Source organism: Callithrix jacchus, chromosome 8 (assembly GCF_049354715.1).
Source record: "Callithrix jacchus isolate 240 chromosome 8, calJac240_pri, whole genome shotgun sequence".
Taxonomy (NCBI): domain Eukaryota; kingdom Metazoa; phylum Chordata; class Mammalia; order Primates; family Cebidae; genus Callithrix; species Callithrix jacchus.
The window spans coordinates 40,118,550-40,146,226 of record NC_133509.1 but is presented as its reverse complement, the minus strand read 5'-3'; the positions used below and the strand labels follow the sequence as shown (position 1 = coordinate 40,146,226).

Genomic DNA, 27,677 nt, shown 5'->3' with positions numbered 1-27,677 from the left:
AATCGTCAGATTCAACAAGGTTGAAATAAAGGAGAAAATACTAAGGGCAGCCAGGGAGAAAGGTCGGGTCACCCACAAAGGGAAGCCCATCAGACTCACAGCAGATCTCTTGGCAGAAACTCTACAAGCCAGAAGAGAGTGGGGGCCAATATTCAACATCCTTAAAGAAAAGAACTTTCAACCCAGAATTTCATATCCAGCCAAACTGAGCTTCAGAAGTGAAGGAAAAATAAAATCCTTTGCGAACAAGCAAGTACTCAGAGATTGTGTCACCACCAGGCCTGCTTTACAAGAGCTCCTGAAAGAGGCACTACACATAGAAAGGAACAACCAGTACCAGCCTTTCCAAAATCACACTAAATGCTAAAGAGCATCAACATAATGAAGAATCTACAACAACTAATGGGCAAAACAGCCAGCTAGCATCAAAATGGCAGATAGACATTTACAGAACTCTCCACCCCAAATCCACAGATTATACATTCTTCTCAGCACCACATCACACCTACTCTAAAATTGACCACATAATTAGAAGTAAAGCATGGCTCAGCAAATGCAAAACAACTGAAATCATAACAAACAGTCTCTCAGACCATAGTGCAATCAAGTTAGAACTCAGAATTCAGAAACCAACCCAGAACCGCACAGCTTCATGGAAACTGAACAACTGGCTCTTGAATGTTGATTGGATAAACAATGAAATGAAGGCAGAAATAAAGAAGTTATTCGAAACCAATGAGAACGAAGACACAACATGCCAGAATCTCTGGGACACATTTAAAGCAGTCTCTAGAGGAAAGTATATAGCAATAAGTGCCCATATGAGGAGAATGGAGAGATCCAAAATTGACACCCTATCGTCAAAATTGAAAGAGCTAGAGGAGCAAGATCAAAAAAACTCAAAACCCGGCAGAAGACAAGAAATAACTAAGATCAGAGCTGAACTGAAGGAGATTGAGACACAAAAAATTCTCCAAAAAATTAATAAATTCAAGAGCTGGTTTTCTGAAAAGATCAACAAAATAGACAGACCACTAGCCAGACTGATTAAAAAGAGAGAACAACCAAATAGATGCAATAAAAAATGATAAAGGGGAAATCACCACAGATTCCACAGAAATTCAAACCAACATTGGAGAATATTACAAACAACTCTATGCACATAAACCTGGAAGAAATGGATAAATTCCTGGACTCCTGTGTCCTTTCAAGCCTAAACCAGGAGGAAGCTGAAACTATGAATAGACCAATAAAAAGGCAGAAGTTGAGGCAGCAATTAAGAGCCTACCACACAAAAAAAGCCCAGGTCCAGACGGGTTCACAGCCGAATTCTACCAGACACATAAAGAGGAGCTGGTACCATTCCTTCTGAAACTATTCCAAATAATCCAAAAGGAAGGAATCCTTACGAAATCATTCTATGAGACCAATATCATCCTGATACCAAAACCCGGCAGAGACCCAACAAGAAAAGAAAACTTCAGGCCAATATCCATGATGAACATAGATGCAAAAATCTTCAATAAAATATTGGCAAGCCAATTGCAACAGCAAATCAAAAAACTTATCCATCATGATCAAGTAGGATTCATCCCGGGGATGCAAGGCTGGTTCAACATACGCAAGTCTATAAACATAATTCACCACATAAACAGAACCAAAAACAAAAACCACATGATTATCTCAATTGACGCAGAGAAGGCATTTGACAAAATTCAACAGCCCTTTATGCTAAAAACCCTCAATAAACTCGGTATTGATGGAATGTATCTCAAAGTAATAAAAGCTATTTATGACAAACCAACAGCCAGTATCATACTTAATGGGCAAAAACTGGAAGCATTCCCTTTGAAATCTGGCACTAGACAAGGATGCCCTCTTTTACCACTCCTATTCAATATAGTACTGGAAGTTCTAGCCAGAGCAATCAGGCAAGAAAACGAAATAAAGGGTATTCAAATTGGAAAGGTGGAAGCCAAACTGTCTCTATTTGCAGACGACATGATAGTATACCTAGGAGACCTCATCGCCTCAGCCCAAAAACTCCTGAAACTGATAAGCAACTTCAGCAAAGTCTCAGGATATAAAATCAATGTGCAAAAATCACAAGCCTTTCTCTACACCAATAACAGACTTAAAGAAAGCCAAATCAAGAACAAACTGCCATTCACAATTGCTACAAAAAGAATAAAATACCTTGGAATACAACTCACAAGGAACGTAAGGGACCTCTTCAAGGAAAACGACAAACCACTGCTCAACGAAATCAGAGAGGATACAATCAGATGGAAAAACATTCCATGTTCATGGTTAGGAAGAATTAATATCGTAAAAATGGCTATACTGCCCAAAGTAATTTACAGAATCAATGCTATCCCCATCAAGCTACCATTGACTTTCTTCACAGAACTGGAAAAAACCACCGTCAACTTCATATGGAATCAAAAGAGAGCCCGCATAGCCAAGTCAATTCTAAGCAAAAAGAACACAGCGGGGGGCATCACACTACCAGATTTCAAACTATACTATAAGGCTACAGTAATCAAAACAGCATGGTACTGGTACCAAAACAGAGATATAGACCAATGGAACAGAACAGAGGCATTGGAGGCAACACAACATATCTACAACCATACAATCTTTGATAAACCTGACAAAAGCAATGGGAAAGGATTCCCTGTTCAACAAATGGTGTTGGGAAAACTGGCTAGCCATGTGCAGAAAGCAGAAACTGGACCGCTTCCTGACACCTTACACCAAAATTAACTCCAGATGGATTAAAGACTTAAACATAAGACCTGGCACCATAAAAACCCGAGAGAAAAATCTAGGCAAAACCATCCAGGACATAGGAGTAGGCAAGGACTTCATGAACAAAACGCCAAAAGCATTGGCAACAAAGGCCAAAATAGACAAATGGGACCTCATGATACTCTACAGCTTCTGCACGGCAAAAGAAACAGTCACTAGAGTGAATCGGCAACCAACAGAATGGGAAAAAATTTTTGCAGTCTACCCATCTGACAAAGGGCTGATATCCAGAATTTACAAAGAACTCAAACAGATTTACAGGAAAAAAACAAACAAGCCCATTCAAAATTGGGCAAAGGATATGAACAGACACTTTACGAAAGAAGACATATGAGGCCAACAATCATATGAAAAAAATGCTCATCGTCACTGGTCATCAGAGAGATGCAAATCAAAACCACATTGAGATACCATCTCACGCCAGTTAGAATGGCGATCATTAAAAAATCTGGAGACAACAGATGCTGGAGAGGATGTGGAGAAAAAGGAACACTTTTACACTGTTGGTGGGAGTGTAAATTAGTTCAACCATTGTGGAAGACAGTGTGGCGATTCCTCAAGGCCTTAGAAATAGAAATTCCATTTGACCCAGCAATCCCATTACTGGGTATATATCCAAAGGACTATAAATCGTTCTACTATAAGGACACATGCACATGAATGTTCATTGCAGCACTGTTTACAATAGCAAAGACCTGGAATCAACCAAAATGCCCATCGATGATAGACTGGATTGGGAAAATGTGGCACATATACACTATGGAATATTATGCAGCAATCAGAAATGATGAGTTTGTGTCGTTTGTAGGGACATGGATGAATCTGGAGAACATCATTCTCAGCAAACTGACACAAGAACAGAAAATGAAACACTGCATATTCTCACTCATAGGCGGGTGATGAAAAATGAAAGCACATGGACACAGGGAGGGGAGTATTAAACACTGGGATCTATTGGGGGGAAAAGGGGAGGGCCAGCAGGAGGGGGAGGTGGGGAGGGATAGCCTGGAGAGAAATGCCAAATGTGGGTGAAGGGGAGAAAGGAAGCAAAACACAATGCCATGTGTGTACCTATGCAACTGTCTTGCATGTTCTGCACATGTACCCCCAAACCTAAAATGCAATAAAAAATTTAAAAAAAAAAGAGTTTTAAGCAAGATGAGATATCATTTTTCCATTTTTCATCCTATTTTTCCATTTCAGAAAGATGTCTCTGGCTGCTGAATAGAGAGTTGGGTAAGGAAAGCTTGATAGAGAGCTATTTCTAGCATTAGATTGAATATTGGTTAGGATTTGGGTAGTGGCTGTGGAGATGGAACGAGAGGGACAAAATTTAGTCATAATATTGCAGATAGGACTTAGTGATGGATTTGATACAGGAGTGAAGGAGAGTACACTCCTGAGGATCAGGTTTTTCCCAGGAGCAACTAACTATCTGGGTAGAGATGCCTGTCTGAGATGGGGATACTGCAGGAAGACATTTAAAATGAAGTAGGAGAAGAGTTCTGTTTTGGACTTGTTGAGTTTGGGATGTCTATGAGACATCTAAATAGAGATTTTAGGAAGTTTTATGGATCTAGGAGTCTGGAGTTCAGTAGAAAAGTCTGGGTAGCGATAGAAATTTGGGAAAAATTGGTATTTAAACTCATGAGAGTGGGTAGGATACAATCTAAATATAAAAATAATAAGACCAAGGGGGTGAAGTTTGCAGTGAGTCATGATCACACCACTGCAATCCAGCCTGGATGACAGAGTGAGACCCTGTCTCAAAAAAAAAACAACACCCACAATAGTACAATCTAATCATAAGAATAATGTTAATAAAGGCTTATAATTCCAGCACTTTGGGAGGCTGAGGTGGGAGGATCAGTTGAGCCAGGGAGTTAATGACCAGCCTGGGTGACAGAGCGAGACCTCGTCTCTAGTTATTATTATATATTTTTTGAGATGAGTCCTCACTCTGTCATCCAGGCCCAAGTACAGTGGCACAGTATCAGCTCATGCAACCTCCGCCTCTCGAGTTCAAGTGATTCTTCCACCTCAGCTTCCCAAGTAGCTGGTACTACAGTCGTGCACCACCATGCCCAACTAATTTTTGTATTTTTTTGGTAGAGACAGGGTTTCACCATGTTGGCCAGGCTGGCCTCAAACTCCTGACCTCAAGTGATCTGCCCACCTTGGCCGCCCAAAGTGCTGGGGTTACAGGTGTGATCTGCTTCCTCTGGCCCCATTTCTAATTTTTTTTCAAAAAGAATATTATTAATGATAATAGCTCACACTTATCAACTGCCTTCTACGTACTAAGCACTGTTCTGAGGACTTCACATATATAACTGATTTAATCTTCATGATACCCCTATGTGGTAGGTATTATTATCCTCATTATAGACAGTACCTAGAAAAGCCACAGAACTATTAAACTCAGAAAGTCTTATCCTAAAGCCTGAACTATTACTATTATTTTGAGATGAGTCTTGTTATGTTGCTAAGACTGGTCTCCAAGTCCTGGGTTCATTTGATGCTCCCACTTCAGCCTCTCAAGTTACAGAGTTTACAGGTGTGCGTGTCACCATGCCCCTCTCCAAAGCCTGAGCCTGAATTCTTTTTTTTTTTTTTTTTAAGACAGGATCATGCTGTGACACCCAGAGTGCAATGGCAACATCTTTGCTCACTGCAGCCTTGACCTCCCGGGCTCAAGAGATCCTCCCAACCTCAGCCTTCCAAGTAGCTGGGACTACAGGCACATGCTATCACACCTGGCTAATTCTATTCATTTTTTGTAGAACTGAGGTCTTACTGTGTTGCCCAGGCTGGTCTTGAACTCCTGGACTCAAGTAGTTCTCCTCCATTGGCTTCCCAAAGTGCTGGGATTACAGGCATGAGCCACTGTGCCTGGCAAGCCTGATTCTTAACAGCACACTAAAAGAGAGGGGAGACTTAGCTTAGAGGTCTGGGCAATTCTAATATTTACAGATAGGGTAGAGAAGGTAGAGCTGGCACAGAAAATGGGAAAGGAATGATTAGAGAGGCAGGAAGAAACCATGCCAGGCCAGAGTGTTCCAGTTAGGCTGCCAGGGTCAGTGGTGAAACACTGCTGACAGGTGGGCCCTTAAAGGACACATAAGTATTGCATGGGTGATAAGGATGGGGAAAAGTTTTGGTGGGCAATTTGAGTAGAAATAGATACAAAGGAACTAGCTGCTGTTTGCAGTTGTTAGAGGGTTGAGTGCTAGGCCAGGAGAGGTGAGAGATGTCACTGGAGAAGTTGACAGGGGCCAGATCATTAAAGATGTGTAATGTTCTGTGTTAGTCTAATTTTGTACTACTATAAAGAAATACCTGAGACTATGTATTTATAAAGAAAAGAGGTTTGATTGGCTCCCATTTCCACAGGCTATATAGGATGCATGGCTGGGGAGGCCTCAGAAAATTTACAATCATGGCAAAAGGTGAAGGGAAGCAGGCACATCTGGCTGGAGCAGGAGGACAAGAGAGGGTGGGAGGTGCTATACACTTTTAAACAATCGGGTCTTGCTATAACTCACTATCACAAGAACAGCACTAAACGGGAAATCTTCCACCATGATCCAGTTACCTCCCATCAGGACCCATCTTCAACCTTGGGGATCACAATTTGACATGAGATTTGGGTCAGGACACAGAGGCAAACCCTATCATTTCACCACTGGCCCCTCCCAAATCTTATGTCCTTCTCATACTGCAAAATACATTCATACATTCCCAATAGTCCAAAGTCTTAACTTATTCCAGCGTTAACTCAAAAGTTTAAAGTCTCATCTGAGACAAGGCTAGTCCCTTCTGCCTATGACCCTGTAAAATCAAACACAAGTTAGTTACTTCCAAGATCTAATGGGAGTATAGGCATTGGGTAAATATTCCCTTTACACATGGGAGAAATCAGCCAAAGGAAAGAGGCTACAAACCCCGTGCAAGTGCAAAACCCAGCAGGTCAGTCCTGAAATCTTAACACTCCAAAATAATCTCCTTTGGCTCTATATCTCAAATCTGTTGCTAGGAGTGAGCCCCCAAGTCCTTGGGCAGCTCCTCCCCTGTTGCTTTGCAGGGCTCGGCCCCCAAGGCTGCTCTCAGAGTCTGGGATTGAGTGCCATTGCCTTTTCCAGGCCCATGGTGTAAACTGTTGTTGTGTTTGCCATTCTGGGGTCTGGAGGACAGTAGCCCTCTTCTCACAGCTCTACTAGGCAGTGCTCCAGCTCCACATTTCCCTTCTGCATTGCCGTAATAGAGGTTCTCCACAAGGGCTCTGCCTCTGTGTTGACTCCCACGCTTTTCCATATATAATCTGAAATCTAGCCAGATTGATTCTCTTGAACACTTTGCTGCTTAGAAATTTTTTCCACCCAATACTCTAAAATCTCTCTCAAGTTCAAAGTTCCATAGATCCCTATAGCAAGGGTACAGTGCCATCAGTCTCTTTCCTAAAGCATAGCAGTAAGTTCCTAATTTCCATCTGAGTCCTCCTCAGCCTCACCTTCACTGTTTATATCGCTATCAGCATTTTGGTCATAACCATTCAATAGGTCTCTAGGAAGTTCCAAACTTACATCTTACTATCTTCTTCTGAGCCCTCTAAACTGTTTCAACCTCTGCCCATTACCCAAGTCCAAAGCCATTTCAACATTTTCAGCTATGCCCCAGGCTTCAGTACCAGTTTTCTGTATTAGTTCGTTCTTACATTGCTATAAATAAATTCATGAGGGCCAGGCATAGTGGCTTCTGCCTATAATCCTAGCATTTTGGGAGGCTGAGGCAGGTGGATCATGAGGTCAGGAGTTCAAGATCAGCCTGGCAAGATGGTGAAACCCCATCTCTACTAAAATTACAAAAATGAGCCAGGCATGGTGGCGCACACCTGTAATCTCAGCTAGTCAGGAGGCTGAGGCAGAGAATTGCTTGAACCCAGAAGGTGGAGGTTGCAGTGAGCCAAGATCCTGCCACTGCACTCCAGCCTAGGTCACAGAGGGAGACTCCATCTTAAGGAAAAAAAAAAAAAGAAATACCTGAGACTGGGAATTTATAAAGAAAAGAGGTTTGATTGGCTCATGATTCTGCAGGATGTACAGAAACCATGGCTGAGGAGGCCTCAGGAAGCTTCCACTCATGGTGGAAGGCCAAATGGGAATGGGCACATCACATAGCAAGAATGGGTGGGGGAGAGAGAGCGCGCGCAAGCTAGAGCATGAGGGAGTCAATAGCGATCTTGCAAGAACTTACTATCACAAAGACAGCACCAAGCCATGTGGGATCTGCCCCCATGATCCAAAACACCTTCCACCAGGCCCTACCTCCAGCATTAGAAATAATAATTCAACATGACATTGGGTGAGGACAAATATCCAAACCATATCATTCCTCTCCTGACCCCTTCCGAATCTCACATCCTCAAATTGCAAAATACAATCATGCCTTCCCAACAGTCCCCTGAAGACTTGACTCATTCTACTATTAACTCAAAAGTCCAAGTCCAAAATCTTATCTGAGACTTTTCTCTGTTTACCTCTGAGCTCGTAAAATCAAAACAAGTTGATTACTGCCAAGATATCATGAGGGTATAGGCATTTCTCCCATTCCAAAAGGGAGAAATTGACCAAAAGAAAGGGGCTACAGGCAAGTTTGAAATGGTAGCAGGGCAGTCATTATATCTTAAAGATCCAAAACAATCTCCTTTGACTACATGTCCCATCCAGGAAACACTGATAGGAAGGGTGGGCTCCCAAGGTCTTGGGCAAATCTTTGTCTGTGGCTTCATAGGATTTAGCCCCTAGGGCTATTCTTATGGGTTGGAATTGAATGTCTATGGCTTTTCCAGGCTGAAGGTGCAAGCTGCCAGTGGATTTATGATTCTGGGATCTGGAAGATGGTGGTCCCCTTCTCACAACTCCACTAGGCAGTGCCCCATTGCAACTCTGTGTGGGGCCTTCAACCCCACATTTCCCCTTGGCACTGACCTAGTAGAGGTTCTCTGTGAGGGCTTTGCCCTGCAGCAGGCTTTTGCCTGGGCACCCAGGCTTTCTGATACATCCTCTGAAATCCAAGCAGAGGCTGCCAACCATTCTTCACTGTTTATTCTATACATCTTAGTCTTAACATCACATGTAATCTGCCAAGGCTTATGGCTTGCATTCTTCAAAATGGCAGCTCAATCTATACCCAGGCCTCTTTGAGCCTTGGCTGGAGCTGGAGCAGCCAGGATGCAGGAAGCATCCTGAAGCTGTGCAGGGTAGTGGGGCCCTGGGCCTGGCCCTCTTCACCATAATGTCCTCCTAGGCCTCTGGGCCTATGATGGGAGGGGCTGCTGGGAAGGTCTCTGAAATACTTTCAAGGCCTTTTCCCCATTGACTTGGCTGTTAGCACTTGTCTCTCTTTCAGTTATGCAAATTTCTCTAGCAATTGGTTGCTGCTCCACGGCCTGCTTGGATTTCTCTCTTGAAAGAGCTGTCTCTGCCACATGGCCAGCCTGCAAATTTCCCCAACTTTTATGCTCTGCTTCTTGCTTAATTATATATTTCAATTTTAAGTCACTTTGCTCCTACACCTCAGTATAGGCTGTTCAAAGCAGTCAGGCTACATCTTGAATCCTTTTCTGCTTTGAAATTTCTTCTGCCAAATACCTTAAATCATCACTCTGAATTTTAGAGTTTCACAGATCCCCTAGGGCATTGGCCACAGTCCAGCAAGTTCTTTGCTGAGGCATAACATACATGACCTTTGCTACAGTTCCAGTAAGTTCCACATTTCCATATGAGACCTTCTCAGCTGGGCCTTCACTGTCCATATCACTATCATCATTTTGATCACAACCATTTTACCAGTCTCTAAGAAGTTCTAAACTTTCTTTCTTCTTCCTGTCTTCTTCTGAGCCTTCCATGTGCTTCCAATCTCTGTGGTTACTTAGTTCCAAAGTTGCTTCTACATTTTCAGGTATCTTTATAGCAATCTCTCACTCCCAGTACCAATTTTTTGTGTTAGTTCATTCTCGAACTGCTATGAAGAAAGACCTGAGACTGGGTAATTTATAAGAAAAATAGTTTAATTTAATTGGCTTACCATTCTTCAGGCTATACAGGAAGGATGGCGGCATCTGCTCCTAGGGAGACCTCAGGGAGCTTTCACAATGGAAGGCAAGTCAGGAGCAGACACACCACATGGCAAAAAGCAGGATCAGGAGACAGAGAAGGTTGGGGGAAAGTTGTAACACATTTTTAAATGACCAGATCTTACAAGAACTCACTGTCATAAAGACAATAACAACCATGAGGTATCTGCCCACATGATTCAAATACCTCCCACCAGGCCTCATCTCCAGCATTGGGGATTACATTTCAACATGGGATTTGGGCAGGGACAAATATCCAAACAATGTCATTTCCCAAGTTATCAGCAGACGTAGAAATGTTGATTCCAAAGCTGGGGAACAACACAAAGGGAGCTGCCTGTTAAAAATGGAAGGGAAATACATATTGGCTCCTGTCTATTATTTCCCAGGCACTGTTTTTGGCACCTTATCCATATTGTCTCATATGATGTGCGTGTCGTTTGATTTTTAATTTCGTGATTCCTTAAATCTTACCATGTTAAGACATTTCAGTTAAAATTTTAAAAATTACCCATGACTTATTTCATCACTATGTCATTTATTAGGGTGATAGATATTCTGTGTCAGAGGAAGACCTCCATATAAAGACACCTGTGCATATTTAACATGACTTCCTTTTTATACCTTTCTCTACACTGAGAGCAAGTGTTGAGAATGGTAGAAAAGTGTTTTGCTTAGTTGAGCAACTTTGGTCACAATCAGGAGAAAGTGATTCAATGAGATTGTTTTTTCCTACTCTTTCTTATACAGACCATGTTTTGAAATAAGCAGTCTTTCTAGGCTTGAATTCTGCTTCTGTCATTTATTAGCTGAGTGACTTTCGGGCAAGTTATCTAACTTCTCTCAGATGTTTTGTTGAATAAGGGGCTCCTTTAATAATAACAATTATAAAGCATATTGTCAGAATTAAGTAAAGTTAAGTTAGGACTTTTCTTTTCTTTTTTTTTTTTCTGAGACAGAGTTTCGCTCTTGTTACCCAGGCTGGAGTGCAATGGCACGATCTCGACTCATTGCAACCTCCGCCTCCTGGGTTCAGGCAATTCTCCTGCCTCAGCCTCCTGAGTAGCTGGAATTACAGGCATGCGCCACCATGCCCAGCTAATTTTTTGTATTTTTAGTAGAGTTGGGGTTTCACCATGTTGACCAGGATGGTCTCGATCTCTTGACCTTGTGATCCACCCGCCTCGGCCTCCCAAAGTGCTGGGATTACAGTCGTGAGCCACCGCGCCCGGCCAAGACTGTTCTTAAGAAGTGAGACCTAGTGCTGAAAATAATCTTTACAAGAATGTTAAATAACTACAGTGTCTAAAAATATTCATTCCAAAGCTCTGTCATCTCACATAAACTTTTAGAAAAATAAGAATATTTACTTTTTGCTACTTAATGGTGACAAAATATATTCATCAATTTGCAAGTTCTTGTTTTCTTCCTAAATTTAAAATGATAATTTCAGTGTCTGGTGGGAGTTGACTTGAACTTGATTTACTTTTTTTTTTTTTTTTTTTTTGGAGACAGAGTCTTGCTCTGTTGCCCAGGCTGGAGTACAGTGGCATAATCTCGGCCACTGCAACCTCTGCCTCTCAGCTTCAAGCAATTCTTGTGCTTCAGCCTCCCGAGTAGGTCGGACTATATAGGGCCTGTCACCACACCCAGCTAAGTTTTTGTATTTTAGTAGAGATGGGGTTACACCATGTTGCTCAGGCTGGTCTCAAACTCCTGAGCTGAGACAGTCCACCTGCCTCAGCCTCCCAAAGTGTGATTTACTCTTACACCAGGTACATTTCATAGTATATGCAAGGTAACTTCCAGAGTCAGCAAAAAGTAAAAATTGTAAGTCAACCCTCCCTATGATTTTGTTCATTTATAGAAGTTTATGAACTTGAGATCATTCATTAAAATTTTAGTCTTCAGCATCTTCGGATTGTTTTTTGCTGTTATTGTCTAACCTCATTTTTGGCAGAGCCTTCCTTCTGTGGTCAGAGCCATTGGAACACTGCAGGATGGATGCCAAGCTGATTGGTGTGGCTTTGACATCTTATCTTGGATGAGACATTCTTAAGTTTCATCAGATGGCATGGGCCAGTTTAACAGCTGTTTTCATTATGATACCAAGAATAATTTGGGTGGACGAGGGGAATTTCTTAATAATAAAATCTACTGTTTTAACAATAGGTGAGTATAGTGGAGCAGAAAGAATGTATGGCTTCTAGAGTAGACTTTGAACTTCATTTCTACCATGTTTAAGGTTTAAGTCTCAATAGCTGTCAAATAGGTTAGTACTGGGTTTAGTTATTGTGATTATTCGAATGAAATTATACATGTAAAATACCTGGGCCTCTACTGGCACACAAAAAGTGCTCAATAAATGTTAGCTCTGGTTCCTTGCAAGCCTTTGCTAAGTCCTGTCAAGCAGAGTTGGGTGTCATTTGGCTCTTTGGCAGCATTTTTGTGATGCTGCAGTGAGGCACAGGCCACTTCTGCTCTTCACTTCTCAATTCTACCCAGAATGCACCATGTGTTCAGCACTCCACATCCCTTTTTTTCTCTTACTCCCATTTTACTGTGACCCCTTACCCTGCTCTAGACCCTCTGGCTTTCCTTTCTTTCTGTCCCCCTCCTTTGCTGCTCCAGGAGAGGGCTGGGGGAGGTGGTGGTGCCAGCATTTCTTTTCCTTCTGAGGAAGGAATTTGTGGTAGGGTTTGAGTGGGGACTGAATCTCTGTTCTGGAGGTCAGGGTAGCTTCCACTCTAAACATACAAACATGAAGGGAAGAGTTGTGGGTTTACTGGGTGTGGGAGGAGCAAAAAGGATGTCTCATTACTTCTCTGCTCTCCACAGGCCTGGCTCTTTTTCCTTCTGTCACACAAATATTTCTTATACAACTGTTTGATGCTTCATGCATCTTTTTCTGTTTCTGGAAATTACAGAGCCTTTCAGAAGATTTTGGGAGGGTCCGGTAAGACTGATAATACTTTTTGTCTACCCTCTTGAAAGCTAAGAACATTCATACAACAAAAGTTTTTTGAAAAATTGTTATGGGCAGGCCCTGTTTTAAGTGCTAAAGAGACAAAGTTTTAAAAGATGCAGCTCTCCTTGCAAGGAACTCATAGTCTCTGGAGATAGGCACCCAAAGTCATCATTTAGTGGGATAAGGATTCTAGCAGCAGATAATATAAGATAATGCAAATGTTGAGAGTGGAGGGCCAAAGGAGGAGAAGTCAGGAAAGGCGTCCTAGAGGAGGTAGCACTTGAACACAGAATTGAGGGATAAATAGAAGCTTGCTGCTGAAGAGGGAGGAAATTATGTTTCAGATGGAGGAGATAACTACAGCAAAGCATACAAGTGTGAAACAGCATGGCTTGTTCAGGGTACAGTAAACCAATAGTTTTCTATAACTGGAGGATAATAGTGGCAAGTGAGAATTGGTGGAGAAGGGGATGAAATGTTTAAGAATATATTCCATCAAGGGACTTCAATAGTATAAGTAATATTCTACTTCTGAACCTAAGTGGTGGACATATGGGAAGTTCATTACATCATTCTTTTATTCAACAAATTATTTACACACACACACACACACTTTTGTATGTATGATATATTTCACAACAAATTAAAAAAATACAAAATATATGATGACTAAGAGGGACAATTTTCTAGATTTCCTATTTCTTTAACAATTTTTTTTCCTTTTTCCTGGAGAGTTCATCGTGTGCTTTTAGAATAATAGTAGTTCCTGAATTTTTTATGGCAAAAACATACACTAAGGGCTATGTGAATTACTTTATAATTATATGGAACAACCACATTAATGTCAGATTTCAGAGGAGGGGGTGTTGGTGACATTTCAGGATTTCTTTCCTGCTTTAGTTCATAGCTCAGAGGAACACTTAGTTTTTGTAATAGGCTTGTTTGAATTGTGACATAAAGCATTCATTTTTCCAAACATTCACAATGGGATATCAAAAGTGAGCCATGGCAGATTCCAAATTGCCAGGCTGCTCATGATTTAATACAGAAGCTAAGAAAGATGTGCGCATGTGCTATAGGAAAAGCAAATAATATATGTGGAAGTTAGGGGGAGAAGAGAGAATCATATGGGTCAAATTCTTTGGGTTTTGAGGGCTGGTTAATTTACTCTATTAGTGCTGTTAGTTTTGTTCCCAAAGTGTCTAGGGCATCAGAAGCAGATGCTTTTCATGCCCACATCTCCAGTGTTTCTTGACGGACAAAATGCAAGTTAGCAAAACTTCGAATGAGTCATCTATATCACAATCAAGGGCCTCTTGAGTGTTGTAATGGTAGTAGGCTACCAAAAGAAAGATGACTGGTGGGCCAGGTGTGGTGGCTCATGCCTGTAATCACAGCACTTTGGAAGGTTGAGGTGGGCAGATCACCTGAAGTCAGGGGTTCAAGACCAACCTGGCCAACATGGCAAAACCCCATCTCTACTAAAAATACAAAAATTAGCCGAGTGTGGTGGTGCATGCCTGTAATCCTAGCTACTCAGGAGGCTGAGGCAGGAGAATCACTTGAATCCGGGAGCCAGAGGTTGCAGTGAGCCGAGATTGCACTACTGCACTCCAGCCTGGGCAACAGAGCAATACTACATCTCACCAAAAAAAAAAGAAAGAAAGAAAGATGGCTGCCACCTCCTTAAACATGCAAAACTGAGTATAACCCCTGAGAAGGTAAGGGCACTGCTGGGTGAGCCAACCTTGTTTGGTGCCCTTCTCTGGCACATACTAGTGCCAGCATATTCCTTGAACACACCTTTCTAGTGCTCTTCTTTTAGACTCTGTCAAAATTACCTCATCGATGCCAGTCAAGCCTCATTAAATTGTATTGTGGAAGGACAGATGTCTTTTATTTTCCTTGCAAGCTATTATGCATCTTAAATCTGTGCTAGCATTATTTTCTCAGATTTTAGCTATTATTAAAAAATATAGCCCATCTTCATTTTATTCTTAGTCTTATTTTTTTAATCAAATTGTTCATTTGAATTGTCACAAATCTTTGATGTGCATTTACATTTTATCTAGTTTAGGTTTCTCATTTCTCCCTCTTCTAGCGTTTTTTCTTTAATCATAGTACCTCAAATCTCAGGCTCTTCTTTTTCCTTCTCCTACCTGTTCCTACATCATTATTTACTCCTTCTTTGCCTACTTCATGAATCTCTCTTCTCTAAGCCTCTGATTCATGTCCCATCTCAACCCTACTTGGTGGCCTCAAACCCTGGTATGGCTTCATGGAAAATCCTGAGCTAAACCTGTAGAATGCTGACAATTTTTCTCATCTCTTTTCCTTCCCTTGCCTTATCTCTCAGTCTTAAGTAAAATCGGCAGGTATGTGCTGCCCACAAACTATGGGCCAGGAACTTGGCTGACCTCAGAGGGGATTCAAAGATGGCTTTGAAAGAGTATTTAGTCCGGTATGGAAGGTAGGTAGATTCTTAAATGACTAAAATAAGTTCTCAGGTAGCAATAAGTGAGATGTTTGAGAGACTCACAAGATAAAGAGGAACTAGATTTAGAGTAGTGTGAGTGGAGAAGAGGAAACAGGGATCACTGAAAGAGAGCCTAACCCTTTGTTAGCTAATCATGACAGAACCCAGTTCCATATCAGGGGCCTTCCCTTGCCTTGCTGGGGATTGTCTGGTTTGATTCACTTTGGCCAGGGTTATCATTTTCTAAAATATGTTCTGTTTCACAAGGAGGGCCTTCTACAGTCTTAGTGGGCAGTGTCTATCCCTGTTTCAGATTCTTGCCTGACTCACACTGTATCCCATTTCTAGGTTTCTCCTGTGATCCTTGTTTTCTTGCCTGCCTTCCCTCAGTCTTCTCACTGGATGTGACTGGACAAGTTTAGTCCTATTCCTGCCATGTGTATTTGCGTTGTGGCCTGGGGGAGGAGTGGGAGGTAGGACTGGAAGTGAGGAAGGCAGTAGGAAGTGGCATGTCAGGTTGAGATTTCCCTATTTCAGCACATAAGGTATATATCCTCAAATTGACCCCCTTCTGGTATAGTTGTTTCTTACAGGGTCACTGATCTCACTAGTTAAGATGGAAAAGAACCACAGAAAGGCAGTGATAGTAATAGAATGGTTTCTGACCTATTTCTCCTTGGATGTTTTCCCCAGAGGTAAAGCTAAGATAAAGAGGAAGTTGGTTATCAGGGTGGTGTTTGGTGTTTAAATATCTTGCTTCTGGTGAATGTGAGGGCCTTAGCCTCCCACTGGTTATTTGTGTTGTTAACATCTAGCCCTTAGAAATCTAGTCTTTGGCAAAGTACCTACTCTTTTCAAAATACTCGTGCAAATTTGAGCTGGAGCTCCCTAATGACTCAGAGCAGGAAGGCACTTTCTAGATTTAAAGTCTCCTCATGTTTAGGCACTGGTCAGTCCTGCTTTTACAAACTCACTTGGACACATTTTTCTTTTTTTGTGTTTTCATCACTCAAGGTAATAGGTCATTTCATGACTCTGAATCTCTCTCTTTTTTGTTTTTGAGTTGGAGTCTCGCTCTGTCACACAGGCTGGAGTGCAGTGGTGTGATCTCAGCTCATTGCAACCTCCACCTGCTGGGCGCAAGCAGTCCTCCCACCTCAGCCTCCTGAGTAGCTAGAATTACAGGCACGCATCACCATGCCTGGCTAATTTATTTATTTATTTATTTATTTTTTGAGATTTCATACTTTGTTTTCTAATGCATTATAGTCCAGCTTATTTGACTAACAGTTTCTCCATCTCTTTATCAAGAGCATGAATAGCCTTTCTCTAGCGTCTTTTCCAGGTGCATAAATTCAACTTATTCTAAGGAGGCTTTCCTCCAGTCAGCTGGCTCCTTCCTGGTGCTTTGCTCAGGCTTCTTGGGATCTGTCCTGCCTATGTTCTTCCTCTCCAGGATAATTCTATATCTTACCTTGGAGAAGGATCACGACCCCAGAGACACTCAGGATTGGATAGGCTCTCAAAGCTCACTTAGTCTACCTTACTTTCTAGTGCCTGAGTCACCTCTACACCATCCCTGCCAAGTGGTGGTCCAGGGTCTAGTTGAAAACCTCCAGTACCATGAAACTCATTGCTTTGACCATAATTTTTGTATTTTTAGTAGAGGCAGGAGTTTCGCCATGTTGGCCAGCTTGGTCTCGAACTCCTGACCTTAAGTGATCTGTCTGCCTCAGCCTCCCAAAGTACTGGGATTATGGGAGTGAGCCACCATGCCCAGCCCAACTCTGAATCTCTTTATATTTATGTATCTTTTCTGGAACCAGTAATGCCTTCCAAAGAAAGCTACAAAAATACTGTCTTTGCAAAGTAAGTTTCACAGTGAGAGCAGTTAGTGCATGGAAATATTTATTGCATGAGAAAGGATTTGATGATATGTACAGATATTACTCAGTTTATCGACTGTGTACCTGAGGAAAAAAGTTGTAAAACAAATTTCAGTAACATGTTTGACGTATGACATTAGAAATCACTTCCTATGGAAAAAACAGTAACAATCCCACCCTGTACTTATATATTAGTTTATGCTTTTCATGAAGTTTCTATGTGGGTAAGCGTTTGCAATAAACTAGAAAACTATTGTTGTCATCTTTTTTTTTTTTTTGAGACAGAGTCCTGCTCTGTCACCCACGCTAGAGTCACCCACCCTCTGCTCACCACAATCTCAGCCTCCTGGGTTCAAGCGATTCTCCTGCCTCAGCCTCCAGAGTAGCTGGGATTACAGGTGCACACCACCATGCACAACTATTTTTATTTTTTATTTTTAGTAGAGACAGGGTTTCATCATGTCGGCAAGGCTGGTCTTGAACTCCTGACCTCGTGATCTGTCCGTCTTGGCCTCCCAAAGTGCTGGGATTACAGGTGTTAGCCACCACGCCTGGCAGTCATCCTCATTTTATAGTTGCCTGAAATAAAGGCAAAGGCCCATCTGGTAGTCCTGGGACTAGAACCCAGTCTAGTTCTATACTTTTTCCTCTGCAAACTGTTTAGATTAAAAGTTTATGTGTGTTGGTAATAAGAGAAAATCAAATCAATTTAGTGAACTTTTAATCATGCTACTTATATTCAATTTAAAGAGATGCCTTTTATTCTGATCTTTCAATAAATTCTTACTAAGCACCAGCTCTGTGTCAGGTACTGTTCTAAGTACTGCTTATAGTGTTGAACAACGCAGACATGGAGCTTATGTTCTAATGAGGGAAGAAAGACAGTAGATAAGTAAATAAACAATAACATATCAGAAAGTGATTTCAAATAGTGAATAAGAGCTCTGAAGAATGTAAAATAGAGAAGGGTAGTAGTAGTTTGGTTTGATTTCAGCTAGAAAGATCCGGGATGGCTTCTCTGAAGAGGTTTACATTTGAGCTAACATCCAAGTAAGAAGGAGGCAGGCATAAGCAGATCTGGGAGAAGTACATTATAAAGGGATTAATAAGGACCAGGGTCTAGAGACAGGAGCAAACAAACCTGTGTTCCTGAAGAACTAAAATAAGATCTGTGTGGTCTCGGTTTAGAGGCTGGCAGGGAAAGGAAAGGACTGGTCATGAAGACCCTTGTGGACCAAGGTAAGGAATTTGTATGTTACTGTGATGGCTATTTGTCCTACAGTTTTCTTGTTAAAAAATGTCCTTTATTTTATAAAATGATGGTGACATTAGTTAGTAGATTGGTATTTAACTATGTTGCCTCTGCTGAGTATGAGGGCCTTAGCCTCTACTTATCTGTAAATGCTGCCATTACTTAATGATTTTATAATCTTACTTGGCAAGACTAAAAGTTAGTTAATAGCCTTATGTCAGTCCCCAAACTTAAAAAAAAATTTTTACCAGCCATGAAATCTGGTAGTTTGGAAACTATGGCAATATACCACAGCAGCTTCCCAATAGGAAGGCTTGAAAATATTTGTCCGTAATGAGGTTAACATAGTATCTTGGACAGTGACATGCTGAAATGTTTTTCTTACAGGAGATGTTTAATTTAAATTATCTTGAATCTCTGATCTACTTCTACTTTTGTTCACCCACTTTCTTTTCTCTTTCTGCTATCTGTAAGTTCATCATTAGGTCATTTAAATTTCTCTTGTACTTGGGAAAAACCTTGTTACAAGCTTCCAGAACTTTGTGCCCAGTACTTAGAATAGTCACTGCATTATCATAGTTCTTCGGGAGGTTGCTCCACATTTAACATACTCAAATCCAAATGCTCTTTCTCAAAGCTCCAAGTAAATTAGTACCCTGATTATTGTTAAAATGAAATCTAGAGGTGAATTTACGTGAAATGAGGATACAGATACAGGCCAGAGACCAGGTTCAGTCTGGACCGTGCCAGCGATAATTGATTGCATCATGTCTTTCCTTTGCTGGCTGAATCTAGGATTCCTGTTTTCATATGTGATTTGTTCATGAAAATGGGCATTTAGATTTAGTGTACACTTGTTTTAAAGGGAAATTTCTTCCCAGAGAGCCCAAGCACATAAAATACTTCTTCAATGAGGTATTTGAAAGATTCATGCATATTACTATATTTTGTTCTTTTTCTTCAAAATTGATCACATAATCTTCTGGCTTAAGTCCAGAGAGTATATAGTTGTCGCAAAATATTTACTGCTTTAGGAATCCCTAATGATTACCATGCCTTTTTCATGGTGTTGAAAATACAGGAGCTAAGTTTATTAGTGACTGGATGTGCCATTTTTACCATTTTCTATTCATCTTTATAAAATAATGAAGGCAAAATGTTGAACAGTGTTTTTTCAGTTTTTAAAAATTATTATTTTTATTCTCCTCTTTTCCCTACAGTGATGACTACTAAAGGATGTTCAAGAAATCACTAAGGCTTTGTGGAGCACATGATGCAAACCACAGTGAAAAACCTAAATTGTAAACCCAGCCATAAAAAGATGGCTATGCTGTTGAAACTGGCAAAGGCACAACACTAAAGCTTCAAAAATAGATGTATACATTTTAACCTAAAATTACACTTTCAGGTGGCATTTACTGTATAAATCAAAGAGACGTTTAATTTATCAAGCTTTGATTATGACTGTTTTTTCAGAACACACTTTTTATATAATTTGGGAATGGTGGTGCTATGAGGACTAAAATATGTTTTGTTTACTAATTAGAAAGCAAATTTTGGCCTGGCATGGTGGCTCACATCTGTAATCCCAGGACTTTGGGAAGCTGAGGCAAGTGGATCACCTGAGGTCAGGAGTTTGGAAACCAGCCTGGCCAACATGATGAAACTCTGTCTTTCCTAAAATATAAAAATTAGCCAGTGTGGTGGCAGGCACCTATAATTCCAGCTACTGAGGAGGCTGAGGCAGGAGAATCGCCTGAACTTGGGAGGCGGAGGTTGCTATGAGCCGAGATCAGCCCACTACATTCCAGCTTGGGTGACAAGAGCAAAACTCTGTCTCAAAAAAAAAAAGTAAATTTCATATTGGCCAAGATTTCTTTTTTCATAAATTGTTTAATTATAAATAGTCATAATATGTTTATATGTTATTGTAAAACAATTGACTTGCTAGTTTAAATTTGTTTGTTTTTGTCTTCTAGTTTGCCAGGGTTTGGATACCTGATCCAGAGGAAGTCTGGAAGTCAGCAGAGCTGCTCAAAGATTATAAGCCAGGAGATAAAGTCCTCCTGCTTCACCTCGAGGAAGGAAAGGTGAGGTCTCATATTCATTTGTTGTCATTGGCATAAAGTGAAGGGAGTTCCAAAGCGTAAGTTTACTGTGAAGTAAACTCTCAATGGAAGTTAAATTTAGAATTTATATAAAACTTTTGCTTACTAAATTGGTAAAAATGGTAAACTCAATTTTCTATCCTGATAGCGTTTTTAATGGTATAGTGAAAATAGCAGATACTTGAAAAAGCTTTTATTTTGGCCTATGAATTTATCATGATTATCAGGTTTAGACTCACATCTATTCCTAAAACTCTTGCATTTAACTGGTGTGCTATGGGGAATGCTTGTAGTGTTTTTAAAAAGAGGCTCGGTGCCAGGTTTTAGAGGAGACTCATTGGTGGTAGCATGGAGAACAACTCCGAGGGAAAGATACTAGTTGGGACAAAGGCAGGGAAGAATTAGGCCAATTAGGAGGGTTTTGAATACCAGACAAGGGAACTAATTTATTCAACATTTATGGGTCATCTGCTCTGTGTTAGGTGAAATGTTCCGCACTTTGGACTGGATTATCTCCTGTTAAATTTCACAGCAACCCTATGGTTTGACAGTTGACATAATCACTATTTTTCAAATAAAAAAGCCAAACCTCAGAGTCATTAAGTAGTTTTTCTTGAGGTCATACAGCCAGGAAGTGGCTTTTGGAATTTGAAGTGAGATTTGAACACAGATGACTCTAAAATGAGTGCTTATACTATTGGATTTTTGCAGATTACTGGCCATGACAAGTGCTTAAGGTGATGTTTGCCATGTTATTCTCTGTAAAGTTACTGTTTTCCCTTTGTAATTAGTGAATATTATTGTGTTGGGGCAGATACCTTGAGGCCACTCATATATCCTGTTTCTCCTTAAACTTTGCCTGCTAGTTTTGCCAAGTGTTCATTAGTATGTCTTCCTGCAGCAAATATCATTGTTGCGTTCTAGTGGTAATTCTCCACGTCTTTCCTTCCTTCTATGTTTATTAACTAGAATTCTTCTATAGGGAAGGAAGTATTATTTCTTCTCCCCCATTTATTTATTAATTTAGTCATTTATTTATTTATTATGGGATCATGGGTATTTCTTTTATTCGTCATTACTATCATTATTTATTTTATCAATCAAATTATTCCAGCTTTGGTCATTAAGATCGCTCTTAGATTGGGTCCTTTGTCTTTTTGATAGGTCCCTATCCTTTTTTTTCTTTGAGACTGGGTCTTATTGTGTTACTCAGGCTGGAGTACAGGGGCTTGATCACGGCTCCCAGGCTCAGCCTCCCTAGTGGCTGGGACCACAGGTGTGAGCTACCATGCCTGGTTAATTAATTTATTTATTTAGTAGACATGGAATCTCAATATGTTGCCCAGTCTATTCTCAAACTCCTGGGCTCAAGCAGTCCTCCCACCTTGGCCTCCCAAAGTGCTGGGATTATAGGCATCAGCCACTGTGCCTGGCCTTTTTTTTTTTTTTTTTTTTTTTAATGTAGCACTTCTCCTGGTCTCCCAAGATACCTAACTTGTATTTCCCCTTTCCCAGCCCTGGTACCTTGTATTGGAAGATAGTATTTTTCAATCAAGATCTGAGTACTAGGTATGCTCCTTGCTATTGAGATGACACTAGTTCTACGTCCTTTTAACATACAGAGCTAGAAAAATATTTACATAGATAGATACTAATATGTATGCATACTATACTAATGTATACACAACCATCTATACTTATTTTATGTCTGTGTTTATATATATATGTATTTGTATATATGTATCATATATATGTAATTTTTTTTTAGAGTTGGATATCTTGCTGTTTTGCCCAGGCTGGTCTTGAACTGCTGGGCTCAAGCAATTCTTTTACCTTGTCCTCCCAACCTTCTGGGATTACAGCCATGAGCCACTGCACTTGACTGATCTTTCTTTCTCTTTCTTTCTTTTTTTCTTTCTTTCTTTCTTTCTTTCTTTCTTTCTTTCTTTCTTTCTTTCTTTCTCTCTCTCTCTCTCTCTTTCTTTCCTTTCTTCTTTCTTTCTGAGACTGAGTCTTGCTCTGTCACTCAGGCTGAAGTGCAGTGGCATGATCTCAGCTCACTGCAACCTCTGCCTTGTGGGTCCAAACCAGTCTCATGCCTCAGCCTACTGAATAGCTGGGAATACAGACACAGGACACCATGCCTGGCTAATTTTTATGTTTTTAGTAGAGATGGAGTTTACCATGTTGGCCGGGCTGGTCTTGAACTCCTGCTCTCAGTTGATCTGCCGGCCTTGGCCTCCAAAGTTCTGGGATTACAGGCATGAGCCACTGCTCCCAGCCTTGACCTTAAAAAAACCTGTGTGTTAATAGGGATCCTTTTTTCTCCAGTCCAATGCCACCAGGTTCATTCTATTATTCTTCCTTTGATTATTTGTACTATGACTTCTCTCTTTGGCTTTCATTATCTATAATATATTACTTATTCATTATAGACATAAAGTTATTTTGGAATTGCTAATCCATACCCCTATGAGAAGCAGATTTGTCAACCAGAGTACAGTGTCTGTGTTTAATTTTATTAATCCTTAGTATTTTTTTTAAACTAGAAATAGAATGATATATATCTTTAATAAAAGCAGGACTAGGGACAGAGGAAAAGCAAGAAGAATAGACATAATAAAATTCACCAACTATTGAAGAATCATTCTCCTTCTAGAAACTATAGTCACTTAGGGTACTAGAATAAAATAGAGAAAGCATGGCTTTTGTAATAGTAGAAGAATAAAGTTATTTAATGAAGTCCAGTAATTCCAGTGGAGCAGGTTATATTTATTTAAAGCCTAACTCCAAGAAAGAAATTTCTGTGAAGATGTTATAGATCTTCTCTACCCTTCAAATTAGTTTTTTCTCTAACATTGCAATTTCATCTCCTCCCCACACTCACTACAAACAACCCCACTCTATCATGGAGACTGAGAAAAGAGCTCTGGGTTGCCCTCTGCCATTCTGGAGTCACCTGGCTAATACCAGAACAGGCAATTGTGTATCAGGGCCAATGCAAGGACCAGTCAGCTGTGGGGAAGGGTGATATTCTCTGATAAACAGGCAGCAAGAAATGCTGAGGGGCAAATTGTTAATTTTTCTTTCCTTTAGCATAATTCATTTGAATACGATTTGAATATTTGACCTCTGTATATATTTTCAGTATTCCCAAAACTGGCTTTTTACAAAACCTTGTCCCTCCCTACAACTAAATTGAATTTTTATTCCTTTTCACTTGCCCTATATTATTTGCCCCCTAATATATAGTTAAGTGACAATATTCATGGTCAGCTATGCCATAAAGCCATATTCCCATGACTTTAAAGTGAATAGTGGCTAGTAATGGTCACTCACACCTGTAATCCCAGCAATTTGGGAGGCCAAGGCAGGAGGATCCCTTGAGCCCAGGAGTTCAGGATCAGCCTGGGCAACAGAGTGAGACCCCATCTCTATTAAAAATTAAGTGAATAGTACTTGTTAACTTTTGGGACCAGAAATCCCATTTAAATCTCTCTCTCTTTTTTTTTTTTTTTTTTTTTTTGAGATAGAGTCTTGCTCTGTCACCCAGACTGGAGTGCAGTGGCACAATCTTGGCTCACTGCAACCTTCCCCTCATGGGTTCAAGTGATTCTCCTGCCTCAGCCTCCCAACTAGCTGACATTATAGGCACCAACCACCATGCCGGGGTAATTTTTGTGCTTTTAGTAGAGATGAGATTTCACCATGTTGGCCAGGCTGGTCTCAAACCCCTGACCTCAGGTGATCCACCCACCTTGACCTCTAGAAGTGCTGGGATTACAGGTGTGAGCCACCGTGCCTGGCCTAAATTCAATGAGTGAATAAGCATATGCACAGAAAACAAAAAGCAAAACAAAACAAAAATCTAATGAAAACTATGAACTGTCTTGCCTCAAAAAAAGTACACATATGTGCACATACACACAGAGTATTGTACATAATTTCAGGGAATTCTTATGCCTCTCTCATGGTTTAGGCATTTCTAAGTACTTACCACATGCCCAACTTGCCTCATTACTTTTCACCACAACCCTGTGAGCCCATTTTACAAACAAGGGATTTGGGTTAAATACTATACCTCAAAACCACATAAAAAGTAAGTATTCATATCAGGATTTGAATCCAGGTCAATACGATCCTAGAGCCAAGCTCTTGGCCACTCTTTCATATTGTGTGCCACTTTTTTTTTAAGGTAAAGGGGTGTGGAGGAGAGAAACATATTCAGACATTTATACTTCTGATTCAGTAGGTGGGTGATAAAGGTCTAGGCTATGACTTTTCAAACTACATTAGCAACAATTGTTAATATAAGTTACTATGTCTAATGAAAATGCACTTCATATTGTTTTCCATTTCCACCAGTTTCTGTGATATTGGAAAGTTCTAGGAAAATAATGCATTTAATAGCTGAGAAACAAATCAGGAATAGGAAGTAAGCAAAAAGCATGGGCCTTTTTCACAGTCCTTGCCATCATTTATCTAGATGCTGTGCCTTGTGCATTTTCAGGATTTGGAATACCGTTTAGATCCAAAGACCAAGGAGCTGCCTCACTTACGAAATCCTGACATACTTGTTGGTGAAAATGACCTCACAGCCCTCAGCTATCTTCATGAGCCTGCTGTGCTCCATAATCTCAGAGTCCGCTTTATTGATTCCAAACTTATTTATACATATTGTGGTAAGTATGCTCTGCTTTCTGAATAGACTGTGAATTCTTTCCTCTAATGGACATAGCCATGGAAATATTGTATTTTCTCTTAGAGACACAATCACTTCAGCGTTATCAGAAAGATATACTAGTATTTATTAGCCAAGTTGCATTTGTGCTGAATAAACTCATTTGTGAACTTACATAATTTTGCTAAAAATAAAAAGAACTGGGCCCTTCGTTTGGAATCCACCCCGCCTCACTGCCACAGAAGTCATGTGTCAGATTTAGTGCCAAATTCACCAGTTATTTTCATCTGTTCCAAAACTACCACATGAAGAGTAGATGTCCAAGGACTTACCTTTGGAGCAGGTTCAAGAGACTTAGTGTTATCTTGTGGTCAATTACTCAGCCATGCAGAACTGCCTTGACACATAGTGATTCTTCTTGCTCGCTCCTGCTTGCCTGGGCCTCTGCTCATTGCAGTATTAGCTGCCAGCCACCCAGCTCATGGTGCTTTTTAATCTCTCCGAGAAATAAAGTCTCTGCATGTGTGTATGTTGTGTTCCTTTCCCCCATCTCCAGCTTTCCTTCTTTTTTCTCTCTTTCCCAGTTTGTTCTTATCTTTTATTTTCTCCCTTTCCTCTGGCTATTCTTTCTCCGCTGACATCTTACCATTCTTTCACTAATCATTCTGTCCTCTGAAACTCAAATCTGGATTTCCATTCATTTCTATTTATGCTCATTCATGTGGTATACCCAAATCAGTGCTCAACTCAGTTCTTCATTATTCTCCTGCTTTAGACAGGAGCAGCCACCTTTTCTTCTTAAAATTATTGACATCCTTTATATCACTGATATTAACTCTTCTTTACTGAGAAATATTTTTCTCAATTTTTATTTTTCTTCAATTTTTTTTTTTTTCCGTGCACACATCTTACCTTTTGAGTGAAGTCTTGTCTGGCCACCCTATCAAGTCAGAAACCCTTCCTTACTCTCTTTTTTCCCTGCATTATTTTTTACCTCCTTTTCCTTAATCTGTGATTATACATATATGTATATTTTTTTCTTATCTTGTTAATTGTCTGAATTTCCCACTAGAATATAAGCTCCATGAGGGTAAAGATTAGTCTTTTTTTGTTTACTGTTGTATATTTAGCACTTAGAAAAGATTTTACACGTAGTTGGAGCTGAATAAACATTTGTTGAATGAACGACTTCATTAAGTTAATATACACCTACTGAAAAATTCTTAGGAAATACAGAAAAGTATACAAAAGGAAAAACAGTTATATGTAACTCACCATTGAAAAATAGCCAGTATTAATATTGACTTACATCTTTTCACTATATATACATGAGAGGTATAAGTAGATATAAAATTGGAATCAGTCTATATATAGTTTTGTATCATGTTTTCCTATGACATTTAAAATCCTTCAAAAATATGATTTGGACCAGGTACTGTGGCTCACCCTATAATCCCAGCACCTTGGGAGGCTGAGGCAGGCAGATCATTTGAGCCCAGATGTTCAAGCCTGGGCAACATGGCAAAAAATTAGCCAGGCATGGTGTTGTGTGTCCGTAGTCCCAGCTACCTGGGAGGCAGAACTGGGGAGGACTGCATAAGTCTGGGAGGTCTAGGTTATAGTAAGCTGAGATGGTACCACTGCTCTCCAGCTTGGGTGACAGGGTGAGACACTATCTCAAAATAAACAAACAAACATGATTTGTAGTGGTGGCATAGTAGTCTGTAATATGGATGTAACAAAATGCATTCAACTACTCTCCTTGCCCTATACAATTTCTTTCCATTTTCACTGTTACAGATAACATTATGATTTTTTTTACATATTTGTAAAAAAAAAAAACCCTTTGCATGAATTTCTGATTATTTCATTTGGATAAATTGTAGAAGTAAAGTGGAATTTTTGTATTAAATATATGAAGATATTTAAAGTTCTGATAACATTGCCACATTATTTTAAGTCACCTATTCCAGTTTTTAAATGGTATTTTAGGCAGAAGGAGGTGTAATGGGTTCAGAGGCAAGGCTATATACATTTTGATCCTTGAACAATTTATTGGTTTAATATTAACTAAGTTGAAATGAAGGATTGTGTTAAATGTGACTCTCACTTTACTAAGTTTGATATACCCATTGGGGTATCATTGACTTCTTTTTCTTTCTTATTCTCCACCCTATTCCCAGGTATAGTCCTAGTAGCTATAAATCCCTATGAACAGCTGCCTATTTATGGAGAGGATATTATTAATGCATACAGTGGTCAGAACATGGGTGATATGGATCCACATATCTTTGCAGTAGCTGAAGAAGCTTACAAGCAAATGGCCAGGTTGGTAGAAGCTTTCATTGTTATTTTATGAC

General features: G+C 40.2%; 1 protein-coding gene across 6 annotated transcripts in view; it reads left to right on the top strand.

Moving 5' to 3' along the window:
* MYO5A (myosin VA) overlaps nt 1-27,677 on the top strand; it is a 228,577-nt gene that overhangs the window by 77,761 nt on the left and 123,139 nt on the right. For all 6 annotated transcript variants that reach the window (XM_035259680.3, XM_054239661.2, XM_035259676.3 and 3 more), the window contains 3 exons: nt 20,508-20,618; nt 25,147-25,318; nt 27,501-27,645. In XM_035259680.3, coding sequence (XP_035115571.2) covers nt 20,508-20,618; nt 25,147-25,318; nt 27,501-27,645 — 428 coding nt within the window. The remainder of the gene's footprint in view (nt 1-20,507; nt 20,619-25,146; nt 25,319-27,500; nt 27,646-27,677) is intronic.